This window comes from Kogia breviceps, chromosome 1, assembly GCF_026419965.1.
Source record: "Kogia breviceps isolate mKogBre1 chromosome 1, mKogBre1 haplotype 1, whole genome shotgun sequence".
NCBI classification, from domain to species: domain Eukaryota; kingdom Metazoa; phylum Chordata; class Mammalia; order Artiodactyla; family Physeteridae; genus Kogia; species Kogia breviceps.
The window spans coordinates 187,980,268-187,992,609 of record NC_081310.1 but is presented as its reverse complement, the minus strand read 5'-3'; the positions used below and the strand labels follow the sequence as shown (position 1 = coordinate 187,992,609).

At 48.9% G+C, this 12,342-nt stretch overlaps 1 protein-coding gene across 7 annotated transcripts in view; it reads right to left on the bottom strand.

The window, feature by feature from the left end:
- UBR4 (ubiquitin protein ligase E3 component n-recognin 4) overlaps positions 1 to 12,342 on the bottom strand; it is a 129,353-nt gene that overhangs the window by 28,046 nt on the left and 88,965 nt on the right. For all 7 annotated transcript variants that reach the window (XM_067016265.1, XM_067016274.1, XM_067016303.1 and 4 more), the window contains 12 exons: positions 11,657 to 11,782; positions 11,414 to 11,542; positions 10,240 to 10,583; positions 8,484 to 8,574; positions 8,042 to 8,126; positions 7,737 to 7,864; positions 4,457 to 4,586; positions 4,175 to 4,332; positions 3,324 to 3,433; positions 2,456 to 2,597; positions 1,671 to 1,752; positions 1,174 to 1,347 (listed from right to left, as the gene is read on the bottom strand). In XM_067016265.1, coding sequence (XP_066872366.1) covers positions 1,174 to 1,347; positions 1,671 to 1,752; positions 2,456 to 2,597; positions 3,324 to 3,433; positions 4,175 to 4,332; positions 4,457 to 4,586; positions 7,737 to 7,864; positions 8,042 to 8,126; positions 8,484 to 8,574; positions 10,240 to 10,583; positions 11,414 to 11,542; positions 11,657 to 11,782 — 1,699 coding nt within the window. The remainder of the gene's footprint in view (positions 1 to 1,173; positions 1,348 to 1,670; positions 1,753 to 2,455; positions 2,598 to 3,323; positions 3,434 to 4,174; positions 4,333 to 4,456; positions 4,587 to 7,736; positions 7,865 to 8,041; positions 8,127 to 8,483; positions 8,575 to 10,239; positions 10,584 to 11,413; positions 11,543 to 11,656; positions 11,783 to 12,342) is intronic.

Below are 12,342 nucleotides of genomic sequence, written 5' to 3'. Positions count from 1 at the left end.
CCTTGGTATAGGGCCAACTAAAAATAACTCTCCCTTTCCCCCAAGCAAATCAATGAAAGGACATTGTCTTCCCTCAAAATGCGGCACTGAGTCGAGGGGGGAAAAAATCTCCTCTGGGAACTCATAACAAGCTGTTCCTCACAGGGGTTGGTGGCTCAAGCTATCTAGGAGGTCTGAAAAATCTAAGGTCAGAACTTTGTTGAAGGCGGCCCTGGGATGGCTGTACCCTGAGATGCCTCATAGAAATCTTCTCTGGAAAAACCCACCTTTGACTCGGGTGCTGAAGAATTTCCACAGATAAACCCTCAAAACACAAGCTCACAGTCAAAAAAAATCACAAAATGCAAAAAGATTTAAGGCACCATAAGCAAGAGCCAGAAAAACAAACAACAGAATTAGATCAATAAATACTTCAAATTTTAGAATCATCAGACACAAAAATAAGTTTGCTATGCTGAAAGATTATAAAAGGAGTAGAAAATGTCAGTAAAAAACTAGAGACTATAAAATCTACACAGAACTGCAAGAATTCAATGGGTAGATTAAAAAGATAACAGAGTGAAGAAAAAAATCAATGAACTGAATGACACGGTACAGGATGGAAGACATTATCCAAAATCAGCATAAAGATACAATGAGATGGACACTATGAAAGAGAGAGGAAGACATAGGGATGACAGAGTGAGAGTGGAGCTCCACAAGTACAAGGAGAAAGAGTACAGCAGAGGCAACTGAAGAGATGATGGCTGAGAATCTTCCAGAACCAATGAAAGACACCAACATGAGAACTTTTGACCTCTTCCCGCACTACGAGCTCAATATAAAAAGTCCAAACTGGGAATTCCCTGCCAGTCCAGTTGTTAGGACTCTGTGCGCTTCCACTGCGGGGCGGCACGGGTTCGATCCCTGGTCGGGGAACTAAGATCCCGCAAGCTACGTGGCGCAGCCAGTATAAAATTAAGTCCCAATTGACTGAGGCCAGCTCTGGAATTTTACAACCCCAAGAACCAATAGTCTCAAGAGAAATTTCTTCTCCTTCTTTCCTTGAATGTGAGGAGATGTTTGCTGCCCCTGCTCTGGCTCTGAGGAAGTTGGGGAAATCAGACCAGTGTACCTAAGTGGAGCCAGAAGGGACATGGGAATCTCGGGCTGCAGGCTGCTGGGTGGTGCTACCTGTGGTCATGTCCTCCAGCATCTCCAGCAGCATGTCCTGGGTCTCGTCAATCAGCTTGGTCCTCTGCACCACCAGCTTCCGCAAGCACAGATATCCATTCAGCACAGTACCCACCAAGCGACTTTTAAAGTGCCTTTTGATGGATTCCACCTCCACGAAGGAGGAAAGAAGACCTGTGGGGACAGGAAAAAAGTTGCTACAAGAGTTCTGAATGAGAATTAAGCAAAGAAGGCTTAATTCATCCTCAAAAGATGACGAGCAACTCAAAAGCAGGGAAACACTATCTTTGTGCTCAATGATGTGAACTGGTCAATAGCCAACAGATGCTCAAAGACGTAAAGCCATCCCTGAGGAGAAAAATGCAGACCTCAAAAGAGCAGTGTGGTCAACACGAGAGAGAAGAGAGTCAACCACAGCATCCAAGGAACTAAGGGTCAGTCCCCAAACTATACCCAGGGTGCCCCAAAGGAAGGGCTGGGTGGGAGGCTCTCTCTACCTGTGAGACTTTTGAGGGCATAGCCCTGCTGCAGGTCAGTGCTCAGGGTGGCCTCCTCCAGGGCCAACAAGCGGGCTATTTCCTAAACAGGACAATAAGCACAGTTAGTGTGACAGCACACTGCCAACAACACTGGTCCACCCCACCACTGGTCCAGGGACTGGCAGCACCATCTTTTTCTTCTAATGCTCTCTCGAGCTGAACCTTTGCAGAACTCCTTTCCAAGAAGCCAAGGACAGTTGCAATGACGCTAAGGGACTACTTAAAAATGGAGAACAGTCAAAGTGACCCCAACAGACTGCACATCCTCACGATGAACACGATGAAGTCACAGAAGTACCACACGCAGATCTCGGAAATACTGCACGTTCAGTTCCAGACCACTGCAATAAAGTGATTACTGCAATAAAGCGAGTCGCACAAATTTGTCTGTTTTTTCCCATGAATATAAAACTCATGTCTACACTCAACTGTAATCTAGTAAGTGAGCAATAGCATATGTCTAAAAAAACAATGTATATATATATATACCCTTAATTAAAAAATAATGTTGTTGGAAAAATGGCGCTGATAGTCTTACTTGATGCAGCGTTGCCACAAACCTTCACTTTATCAAAAACCTGCAGTCACCTGCAAAGTGCAATAAGGCAAGGTATGCCTGCATTTTCAACAAATGTTTCTTCTTGGCATAAAAGAACACCACGAAGTTCACGCAGAGAAGGAGAACAATGAAAGCAGAGCTAGGGAGGAAAGGGGCTCTGCTGGGCTGGGTGAGACGGAGGTACCTTGGTGATGAGGTTGCCCACATAGGGCAGGACTCCTCGAGCTGCCAGGTAGACTTTCCAGTGAGCGGAAGTGATGAGCTTCTGGTAGAGCGCCAGGTACTCGGCGGCACACTCCCCGGCTATGCTCAACTCGTCCAGGTAACTGCCGTGGAGAGACAGGCACTGAGAGAAAACTCAAACGGCTGCAACGAACAGGCCCAACAGCTCCTCTTTGCTTCTTCCATCTTTCCTGCCTCTGCTGTCCTTCACTCCCTTTTTCGTGGAAGGAAGCGGGTGGGGCGAGAAAACCCCAAACTCCCCCCTCGGGAACGCCCCACGCTGGGGGAAAGCTCAAGAGCACACAACAGGGAATGCAGTGCAACGAACTACACACGCTTGGGACAACGAAGCACCGAGATATGAACGGCAGATGCTGGGGCAGCACGAGGACGGCTGTGACCGAGTCCCTCACAAGGTACGTTTCCCAGGGTTCAGTGGCCAATCATGCGGGCACTGGAATTAGACTGCCTGGATTCACACCTGGCCTCCCAGTAGACAAGTTAATTAAACGACTCTAAGCCCAGGTAAGGCTTAAATGAGACAATGCATGCCAAGCATTTATAAGCTCATAAGACCTCAAAAAATACTAGCTGCTGAAATTCTGCTGCTCTATTACCACCAGCACCACTGCTACTACCACTACAATCGTACCACCACTACAACTCAGCTTTTTAGAACTTTTTTGTTTCTGTGATCTTCTACAAGGAATGAGATAGTTATAGAGCACAGGTGCACCTCCAGTCGCCCTGATCCATGGATTCCCCTGGGAAAGCGGCAAGGGCTCGAGATGAAGTCCAACCACCCTGCCCATCCCACTCTCAAATGATACCTGGTGAGGAGGTCAAGGACCTGCTGCTTGCGGCTGGGAATGGTGGCCAGAGCTTCCACGATGGTACAGGCCGCCTGCCGTGCAGCCTGCGTCGCGGGAGTAAAGAGCACCTGCAGGGTACGGACAGAAGCCCTGGCTCAACTAACAGCCTCTCACCAGGCCCCGCAGGGCACAGTCAACTGCCACCCATCCAGAGGAGGTCCTCTGAGTACCTCTCTAGGAAAGGTTAAAGGTAAAAATCACCAGCTACACAAGCTCAGACTGCTGCAGACTGGTAAAGAGGCTGCCTAAGAGCCACCTTCTTCATGGAGATTTTCTCCATCAAGTACTTTGGAGAATGTACCCAAGATTACTGAAGGAGGAAAAAAGACAAGCAGGCATTCTCCTTAGCAAAGACGTCTATAATTCTATTTTGGGGACAGCTACACGGTGAACACTTAACATTTAATGTAAACCAGTTATTTATGTTATGAACCAATGGACAAATGAATTCTCTAAAATATAATTACTTTAATCTTTAAGAACATTAGCTGGAAAGAGGAAGAGGACAGCAGAAGGTATGAAAGGTGGAAGGAGAAAGGGGAGTACAGGCACTGAGGCTCGGGTCCGTTCAGTGGTCAGGGAGGAGAGCAGAGATCCCGAGCTTGATGAGAAGGTGGAAAGAGCTCTGTTTCGGCCAGTCCACCACGCTGGCGGCGGCAACTGAGAACCTCTACCTATGTGAAAGGAAGCAAGAATAACAAAGAGAAAGAAGAGAAAGCAGAGCAGACAAGCAGGGAGGAGCAGAAACACCCTGCTCGGGATCTGAGGCCAGCGCAGCAGGGCAAGGGGCCCGGGCGACGGTCACTCACTTGCCGCAGCCAGTTGTTGTGGCCCAGCTTGAGATCCAAGGGGGAGGTCCTCTTCCCCCGACGACTCAGGAACTGCTTCCACCGCCACACATACTTCTCAGTCAAGTAGAGATGGCGGAGCTCTGATTTGCTGGGGGACTTCCCGTTGCCATCGATCCCTGGCAGGCAAAGGGGTGCAGGGAGAGGTAAGGAGAAGAAAGGGACAGAAAGGGGGGGGACTGTGGGGCTGCTGGGATGGGGTAGGAATGACCGATTTCTCAAGTCTCGAAGAGACAGACACACCTCTGATAGGAAGACACTTCTTCCAGGCTTCATAGGATGCCTTGGGGTCTCTCTTGAGCCAGAGCTGAGCCTGGGCATGGATCTCATTGCAGTATGGCTTAACTGTGGTCAGGGCCTCGACAGGAACATCCTGCAGAAGGAAAGTGGACAAGGTGAGAGAGCTTGAGGGCACGTCTGAGCCACAGCTGCAATACAATGGCACTGGCACCCCAAGGGGACATATGCAAAGGCAAGAAGACCAGAAGGATCAACATTCATATCTTTTATGCCCCCTATGTGTTCCTTTAAAGCATTTTGATCCAATTTAGCAGTAGCAACTCCATGCTGAGCTTAGGGTCACTGATTTTGACTGTGTAGGATAAAGTGTAACTGGCTTCCTGCAGACAGTCCTATAGCCACATATACTAATTCCTATCCCAAGGCTGATTTGTAGTTTCCCAAACATAAATCTTCAAGGGGTCACTAAGCAGCCTCCAGAATTTAAAGAGCCATAACTAATCCCAAGAAGCCTACATAGCAGAGCCCCAGGACTCTCGGTTCTCAAACTTTTCGGCCTCAGGACCCCATTACTCTTAAAAATTACTGACTCCGAAGAGTTTTTGTGTGTGTAGCTCTCTCCATCAATACGTACCTATTAAAAATTAAGGTTCAGCAATTCTTAAAATATTAATTCATTTAAAAGTAAGAATAAATCCATTACCTGGCAACCTAAATAACATTTTTTATATTTTCCAAAGCAAAAATAATCTATAGAGAAAGGAGATGCACTGCTTTATATTTTTGAAACTGTTTAAAGACTGCCTTAATAAGACAGCTGGATTTTTATACCTGCTTCTGAGTTCAAACTGTTGTGATATGTTGTTTCACACAGATATTTAGTTGGAAAAAAAGAATATTTTAATAGGTTTTTCAATTAATTGTGCATTTTTTCTTTGATACTAAACCAAAGTTTAACCAATTATAGGTTCTTAAAGACTGGCTAGAATGTAGAATCTGAAACTAATCAATAAACGTTTCGTATTCCATTCCACTAAAATTCATCATTTACTCTCACATGGTTTGGTAACATGTACTGGTCATTTGGAAAATACTGGTTCACCGAGTTACGTTAATTCCTCTTTAAGTGACAAGCTCACTTTATTCACTTTTTAAGAAACTGTCTACCAAACACCCAATTCTGAACAACCACAATTTGCCCATCAGCCCTCCTTTCAAGCACAAACAGGGTTCCATGAAAAAAGCAGCTGGTTCAGCTTGCAGCGCAGTCACACAAGTGCTTTTCCCCAGGACAACCGCTGCGCTGCAGTGCACCAGGGCACTGTCTCTGGGCCTCGCACATTGTCTTGCTGAATATTAAAAAGATTAGCTGGGCTTCCCTGGTGGTGCAGTGGTTAAGAATCTGCCTGCCAATGCAGCGGACACGGGTTCGAACCCTGGTCCGGGAAGATCCCACATGCCGCAGAGCAACGAAGCCCGGGTGCCACAACTACTGAGCCTGCGCTCTAGAGCCCGCGAGCCACAACTACCGAAGCCCACGTGACTAGCACCCGTGCTCCGCAACAAGAGAAGCCACCGCAATGAGAAGCCCGCGCACTGCCCCTGCTCGCCGCCAACTAGAGAAAGCCTGCACGCAGCAACAAAGACCCAACGCAGCCATAAATAAATAAATTAAATAAATAAAATTTTAAACATCATTTAAAAAAAAAAAAAGATCAGCACTCAGGAGTCAAGATTTACTAAAATTAACCTGCAATGCTTCATCAAGGACACTCTAGAGGGAAAGTGCACTGCAGGGAAGAGCACGGCTCTGAGTGGAGCTGGGCCCACAGCCTCTTTGTGCTAAGGCTCTAGTGGCCTCACCATCACTGACTTGGCACCATCAGCACAAATGCCACGAAACAGTGAAGAAGGCAAATCACGTCTTAGGGTAATTATGAAAGTAATGTTGACCTCACAGATTCCCTGGGAGTCTTGGGAACACCCAGGGATCTATGAGCCAAACTTTGAGAACTGCTGCTCTCTCTAGGCTATAACTAAGCAAAATGTGAGGCTTCAGTGCTCAGAGAGTAAGAACCCTGTAGAAATCTTTTACCTCACACTGTGGAAAAAATGACAGTTACGTGGGGATGAGGTTACTCTTCTCAATCAAGAACCAATTTTTATTTGCTGAGACTTAAGCTCTGAGGCAAAGTAAACCTTCATCAAAGGGAAGGAAGGGGGGTCTTTTCTGAGGACCGTCCGGGCAGACCAGGGAAGGGAAACAGAGTAAACTGTTCATTGCCCTGCTTCCTCCCTACTGCTTACCACTCAGAATCCTACAATGAAGACTTCGTTTCCCACCAGCGGACTCCATCAGGATGGAGCAGGAAGGAGAATGGCCCAAGGACTGCAAAGACGGACAGGAGGCGCTGACGGCCTCAGGCACGGCCGAGGGAAAGAATTACGGCCCGCATGCTCTCGACTGGTGTAAGCAAGTTCATCTGCGGCTAGGCCACTTTAGGATTAAAAAACTTGGCTTTATTCATTCACTTAACAATGATTTTCTGAGTGGCTATTATAATGCTAGATACCACGCTATGCACTGGACATAAAAACATCTTAGTCAGACAATCCCTGGATTCGAGGAGCTCATAGCCAGCCTAGCAGAGAACTGGTTAACTGAAGGAGCAGCTAACAAAATGAAGGCAAGCATTCCAGGCAGAGGAGACACCATACAGCCACAAATAACATTTATTAGAGACTAACACGGGCCAGACACTGCTCTGAGCACTTGACCTGCATTAAGTCATTTATTCTTCCCAACACCTCAGGTGGAAACTGTATTCCCATTTTATAGATGGGGTAACCAAGCAACCTAAGTTAAATAACGTGCCCAAGCCACAGTGCTCGTGAATTGAAGAGCTGGGATTTGAAATCAAGAGGTCTGCCTCAGAGCCCAGGACTTCCACCACTGCGCAAAACCGCATGTACAAAGGCACAGGGGTAGGAAAGAACACTGTGTCCTCTGGGAGCTGCGAGTCATCTGACGGGACCGGAGAAAGAGGCAGTCCTCCACGGCTAACCACTTTGTTCTACGCGTTTGTATTTTTGTGTTTGCTTTTCTCTTGAGTTCCCTCTGAGAAACCTTCCTTCTCAAAAACCCCAACCCATCTCTGCTGAACTGCTGCAAAGGAAGCATTGGTGCCGCCCAGGGAGTGCGAGTTCAGGTGAGCAGAGGCCTTTAGAGGCAGGGCAGGTGCTGGCCGGGGCCTGCGCCCCGCCCTCCCTCTTGGCCCCGTACCTTGTTCTTCTTGCTGGTGGGAGCAGGTGGTTTAATCAGCTTCTGCAAGATCCGCAGGCACATGAGGGTAATGTTCTCAACAACCACGGGAGTCTTAATGTTCACGGCCATGAGGAAAAGGCTGAGCGCTGGGCAGAGGAAGGAAAGGCAGAGTCACACGTGATCACAGAACACGTCACGCCTGCCGTGGCAAGGCTGCCCAAGCCCAGCTTCCCTGCCCTCTCCCACCCTGCGCCTAGGACTGTGCCCTGAAGCCTCCTCTCCTTTCTCTGGAAGCTGCTAACCAGACGGCCCCCCAAACTCACCACAGCGTAAGCGGAGCTCCCAGCAGCTGTCCTCCTTCGAGATAGAGTCTGTCAGCAACAGCATTTCATACTGAAGGCTGCTCGCCTAGAAGGCCAACAGGAAGACATGAGTAGAGGAGGGTCTGCAGGGTCAATCCCAGGACTAGGGCTCACGTCCATGCTCAGATCCAGGGACTCAGCATTAGAACGTCTGGTCACAGGTGGACCGTCAGAGAGACAGTGGAGAGATGGAGACCCTCCACAGGGCCAACCACTTATTTCTCTTCTCTCTGAGGTTGACTCTGACCTGGGAAAATCTTTGTGGGACATGAGCTCTGCAAATGTGCCACTCCCTCCCTCCCTCCCTCCCTCCCTCCCTCCCTCTCGTCTCTGCAAACGAGATCGGTGGGGAGGAAGCCAAGGGAAGGAAGGCAGAGAGTGAGGGGACGGCCAGCCTGCTCACCAGATCAGGATTGGCCCAGTGACCCTTCAGGGCTGTGGAGACTTTGCCAATAATCAGGTCGTTCATTTGTTGGGTGGCCTCTGGATTGTCCCTGGGGAAGCAGAGAAAGGAGTCCTGTTATTCACCATTGGCTGTGTCCCTCCTTTGCACTTGAAGGAGCCCAGGGAAAAGGAGGTCAATGTCTAGGGCTACGCAGCCTTCCCAGGGGCAAGAAGACACACTAGCCCCACAAAACCCTGCTGTGTAACAGAAAGGGCACGCCCCCGCCACCCTTCCTGGGAGGAGACGCTGACTGAGAATAGATCCGGGGGATTTTCTCCCCAGCCCACACCCCAGGCTGCACAGTCCCCAGACACTGCCTGGTGTGTCAGTCTCCAGAATCCAGGTGTCCACTCTCAGCCTTGGCCACAGCTCCTTCCTCATCTTCGCCAACTGCCCTCACTTCATTTCCCACAAGACATCCACATTTCCCATCTATGTCCCTTTGTCATAATGTACATTTTAATAATAAAAAAACCCCACGAATTGTGTCACATCCCTTGCTTGCTTCCCAACGTGTCTTGAATAAAATCCAAGTCCTTATAACGGCCTACAAGACCCTACAGGATCAGGGCCCCGGCGATCTCTCACTAAATCCGCTCCCCTTTGCTCCCCCACTGGTATCCTTCACTCCATGCACAAGGGCTCCTCGTGGCCCCTGCCCCTCACACCCCGGGCACACCCCTGCCTCTCCTCCTGACACTTGCTATTTCCTCTGCGTGCAGCCCACGCCTTCAGTATCTGCATGACTTGCCCCTCACCTCACACCGGGCTCTGCTCAGCACCACCGCTCCGAGGCCGTCCTTGACCACTTTACCCTCCGCAGAAGCCCCACCGCGAGCAGGGTGCCATCCCAGCCGCACCGCTCTTCCCATCTAACCTCCTGACGCTGTGCTGTGTAATTACCTGTTTACTGCCCTTCTCCCCTCTAGAACGTAAGCTACGTGAGTGCAAGGACTTTGTTTCACCTACCACTGTATCCTCAGAGTTTAGAACCGTGCCAAGCATTCAGCAGATGCTCAATAAATATGTTAGATGAGTGAATAAATAATACAGCAAGTAATACTTACCAACCAGCTAACATGTTCCAGAACTTATGCAACATACTCAGTAAATAATCCAAATCCAGCTGTGGGTACTGTGTGGGCACAGACTAAGTACTCCACAAATATGAGTCATTACTTGCATGAATTATGTTAGTCTATCCTCACCATAAGCCTGTAAGATATTTGCCATTATCAGTATTTCTCAGATAAGGAAAACTTAGGCTCAGAGAAGTTAAGAAATGTGTCCAAGGCACATAGTACAAAATATCCGATACTGGGTCTTCCTGATCCAGATCCAAGCTCTTAATCCCTAGGCTCCACTGCTCCAACTGTCTTCTTCTGTGTGACTCTTGAGTCCAAGTGCCCCGCTGCACCCTTCTCCTCCCTCACCAAAACTCAGAAACTGCTTCCTCAGGAAACCTCACTGGTACCAACCAAGTACAAGCCAGGCATACTATCTACACGGAAACCTGGGCTTCAAATGCTCCCCAAGTTTGTTCAGCTATACCCGGGAGCTCTTCCCATTTTTTTCTCTACTACAAGCTAGCGAAGCTGTTTGGCAGGGAGAAGCACGGTTCCATGCACCCCCTGGTGCTCCCAGAACCGCTGCCGCCCCCACCCCAGCACGAGCAGGCACGAGAGGCCCCTGTCACCACAGCGCAAGCTCTGACCGGGTCAGGAGGCACATGAGCTGGCGGACCTCCTCCCGCATGGCCGCAGAACCTCTGCGAAGATTATAATCAAAGAGCTCCCGGATGAGGCCCTGGGAGACGAGGATGTGCCTCAGGGCCGGGTTGGTGGCCAGGGCCCGGAGCAGGGTGATACAGTGCTCGGTGACGGCCGAGGCACAGCCGTAGCACTTGGTGGAGGATGTGTGGCCACAGCCCAGGACGGACAAGGCGCGGTACTGGCTGGCAGTGAAGGTGGGCTGCACGGAGGTCCGAGATGATTTGGTGGCTGCTTCCCTCTGCTGCAGGTCATATTCCAGCAACTCTTTGCGTGAAGCAAAAACTTTCTAAGGAAAAAACAAACAAACAAAAAGACAAAGGACAAAGAAATCAGCAATTAAAATAAAGAAAAAGAGAAAGTTAACTAGAAATCAGCAATTAAATTAAAGAAAAAGAGGAAGTTAACTAGAAATCAGCTTTGGTTTGAAAAAACACTTTACATGCATTATCTAATTTAACCCTCTTGATAACCTTACCAGTTAGATACTTTATCCCCAATTTACAGAGGAGGAAATAAGCTTAGAGGGGTTGGCTTGACCAAAGTAAGTGGCAGAGTTAGAACTCGGCCTCTGATGGCAGGCCCACGCCCTTAACTCCCCACGTAACACTGTCTCATAAAGAACAAAGTCAGGAACGTAGGCACGTGTAGCAAAGATGGCACACCAGCAACTTAAGGGACAAGGACCCTGGCCCCTCTTGTCTGCGGCGAGCCTTCCCTCCCACGGGGGTGGGGTCTGTAACACGCCATCCACCGTATGGCCCACCCTGGTAGACTGGAGTTGGTGTGCCCTACCCTTCAAGCCTGCAAACACGTCTATCAGAAAAAATGGGAACAAAACCTTGGCACCCAATTTTTTTAAAACCAGTTAACCCCTCTACTAAAAGATGGGCTGTGAATGGTCAAGAAGAACACATCTATAATAATCTCCGTTATTCTGTTTTCTGGAATGAACTCAGCTCTCTACGGAGCACCCAAAACCGCTGTAGGTGAGAAGCTATGCAGCTAGGCAAGGGTACCCCCGGAGCTGAGCTGCTGGGGGAGAGCGAAGAACTGCTTTGAAAACGACATCGATAACACACGACAAAGCACACTCTCCAGCTGCTCCCGTTTCTCTACCTGGATGATTTTGGAGAGTTCATCGAAAGAGTTCTTGCAGTCTCCACAGTACTCCTGTGCCAACTGCAGGATGTACCGGTTCACACTGGCTGAGGTGGAACTGATGCCCCCAGCCGTCCCCGAGTCATCCTGCAACCAAGAGGGAAGCTGTCAGCCTTCCACCATGAGATGGCCTCACCCAGGGGCTAGTCTTCTGCTTCTGATCCAGAACCCTCTCCAAATGTCCCTCCAGCTTTGGATTACCTGCGGCTTTTCTGGAGCTGCCTCGTTCACTTTGCAGAGCAGGTTCTCCAGCTGTGGCCGATGTCCCATCAGCTGGTGATACACTCGATCAGCTTTGTCCAGAAGTGTGTTGATGTTGGAAACAGCCTAGACAGGAAGAGACATGGGCATGCGTGAAGGCTCGTCAGCACAAAGATCTTCCCTGAGTGTGATCGGTCAGGGACCTCTAGGTCAGGTACTGTGTTTCATACATTATTTCTATTCTTTACAATAATCCTGTGGGGTGGGTATGTCATTTTAATAATACACAATGCATACGATATACATATAAATAAACAATGCTGAGAGCAGGGACTTATGCCAGGTCACACAGTATTAAAAAGCACAGGTGCAACTGGAACTTTCAACCTTCTGACTCCAAAGCTAGGTGTTCTTTTGCTTTGCCAGGCTGCTGCTGCTCGTGACTATCCTGACAGTTCCCCCCTCTTCCCTGTCCTCCCATATCCAGTCCCACCACATCAGGCTGGCAGAGAACTAGCCCCCGGACAAGCCAACAATGAGGGAAGGCCAGCAGCTGCAATTTGAAGCAGGCTGTGGAACAAACGCAGGGCAAGTCACCCAACTTCTATCTGCCTTTCCAAATCTTGTCATTTGTCCCTTGAGATATTCTAATTTCATTAACAACATGTCTTCAAAATCCTACACAA